The 1,546-nt window shown below is 41.1% G+C and overlaps 1 protein-coding gene across 1 annotated transcript; it reads right to left on the bottom strand.

Annotated features, from left to right (window-relative positions):
• Positions 1-6: 6 nt before the first annotated feature.
• On the bottom strand, positions 7-309 carry LOC102853334 (60S ribosomal protein L32-like; the record flags this gene model as incomplete). Its single annotated transcript, XM_006903554.1, has 1 exon — positions 7-309. A coding segment is annotated over exon 1 (303 nt), but the record flags the coding sequence as incomplete, so codon positions are not given.
• Between the last annotated feature and the right edge of the window lie 1,237 nt (positions 310-1,546).

The raw sequence follows: 1,546 nt of genomic DNA on the forward strand, positions 1-1,546 counted from the left end.
AACATTGTGCGCAATCTCAGCACAGTAAGATTTGTTACACATCAGCAGCACCTCCAGCTCCTTGACATTGTGGACTAGGAATTTGCGGAAGCCACTGGGCAACATGTGTTTTGTCTTCTTGTTGCTCCCGTAACCAATGTTGGGCATCAAGATCTGGCCCTTAAATCTTCTCCGAACTCTGTTGTCGATGCCTCTGGGCTTGCGCCAATTACGCTTAATTTTGACATAACGGTCTGACTGGTGGCGGATGAATTTCTTGGTCCTCTTTTTGACGATCTTTGGCTTCACCAGGGGTGTGAGGGCAGCCATTATGCCAGTGGCAGCTGACAACCACCTCCGTAGAAAGCACGGAAGGAAAGAGCTGTAAGATAGTTTTTGTTTTCAGTGTCCCACGTTTATAGGAATTTTCTCAGTGACAAGGGCTCACATCACAGTGGCTCCAGGCCTCACTCCTGATTCTGTAGCATAATTCTTAACGCACATCACATGACTCATAGTGACATTTGCTCCCACTCCGGCTCAAATTGTCATTGTCAGCTTTCAGTTATTATTGTGGTTGTCTTTGGGAAATTCCTCTTGGTTTTTGTGATCATGTATATAATTTAAAATAATAACAATGACACTATACTAGTTACATATTTTGCAACCTAAAAACTTTTCAAGCAACCTAGAAATTTTAGAAAGTAGAAATCTCTTGCATCTTTTGGAAATTCATAATTACACTTTTAGTAACAAAAATTATGTGTGATATCTTGATAGTCACTCTTATTAGATTCCATCAAGTTAGAACAGATTCATAGGAACTTTTATTAGAATGATATGTTACCTGATTTGTACCATCTTTCTATTCAAAACAATGCAAATCAAATTGTTGTTGTGTTGTATGTGCTATCGAATCACCTGAGACTCATAGTGACCCTGAGTACAATAGCTCTGAAGCCTGCCCTGTCCTGAGCCAGTCTCAGCTGACTCCCATTCACCAATTCCCATTACCCTAGTTACTGTATCAATCCATCTCGTCCAGAGTTATTCCTCTCCTATGCTGTCCATCCACCCTTCCAAGCATGATGTCTTTTTTCCAAGGAATGATCCCTTCTGGACACGTGTCCAAAGTATGTGAGACTGAGCTTCAAAATCTTTGCCCCCAAAGAGAAATTTGGCTTCACTCTCTCCAAGACAGATTGTCCATGGTACGTTCAAGACTCTTCTCCAGCACCACAACTCAAAGCCATCAATTCTTCTTCCATCATCTTTAGTCATTGTCCAGCTTTGGGATGTACAGCATGTAATTCCAATGGCTGTGGCCTGGATCAGATATACCTTTATCTCCAGATTGACATCATTGCTCTTTAGCAATCAGTTTGTTTCACACACATACAAACACACACACGCCCACACACACATACCCCCCCCACTCCAAACAAACAGCAAATAACACAAACCTAGCTAGTTTATTGTTGTTGTCAAATGCTGCCAAAATACAGGAACTCTCCATACAGCAAAATGAAACTCTATCCTATGGGAAGCCAATACTAAATTTTTTTTT

The sequence above is a fragment of the Elephantulus edwardii genome, unplaced genomic scaffold, assembly GCF_000299155.1.
Source record: "Elephantulus edwardii isolate Elephantulus edwardi_28Jun2011 unplaced genomic scaffold, EleEdw1.0 scaffold06089, whole genome shotgun sequence".
Taxonomy (NCBI): Eukaryota; Metazoa; Chordata; class Mammalia; order Macroscelidea; family Macroscelididae; genus Elephantulus; species Elephantulus edwardii.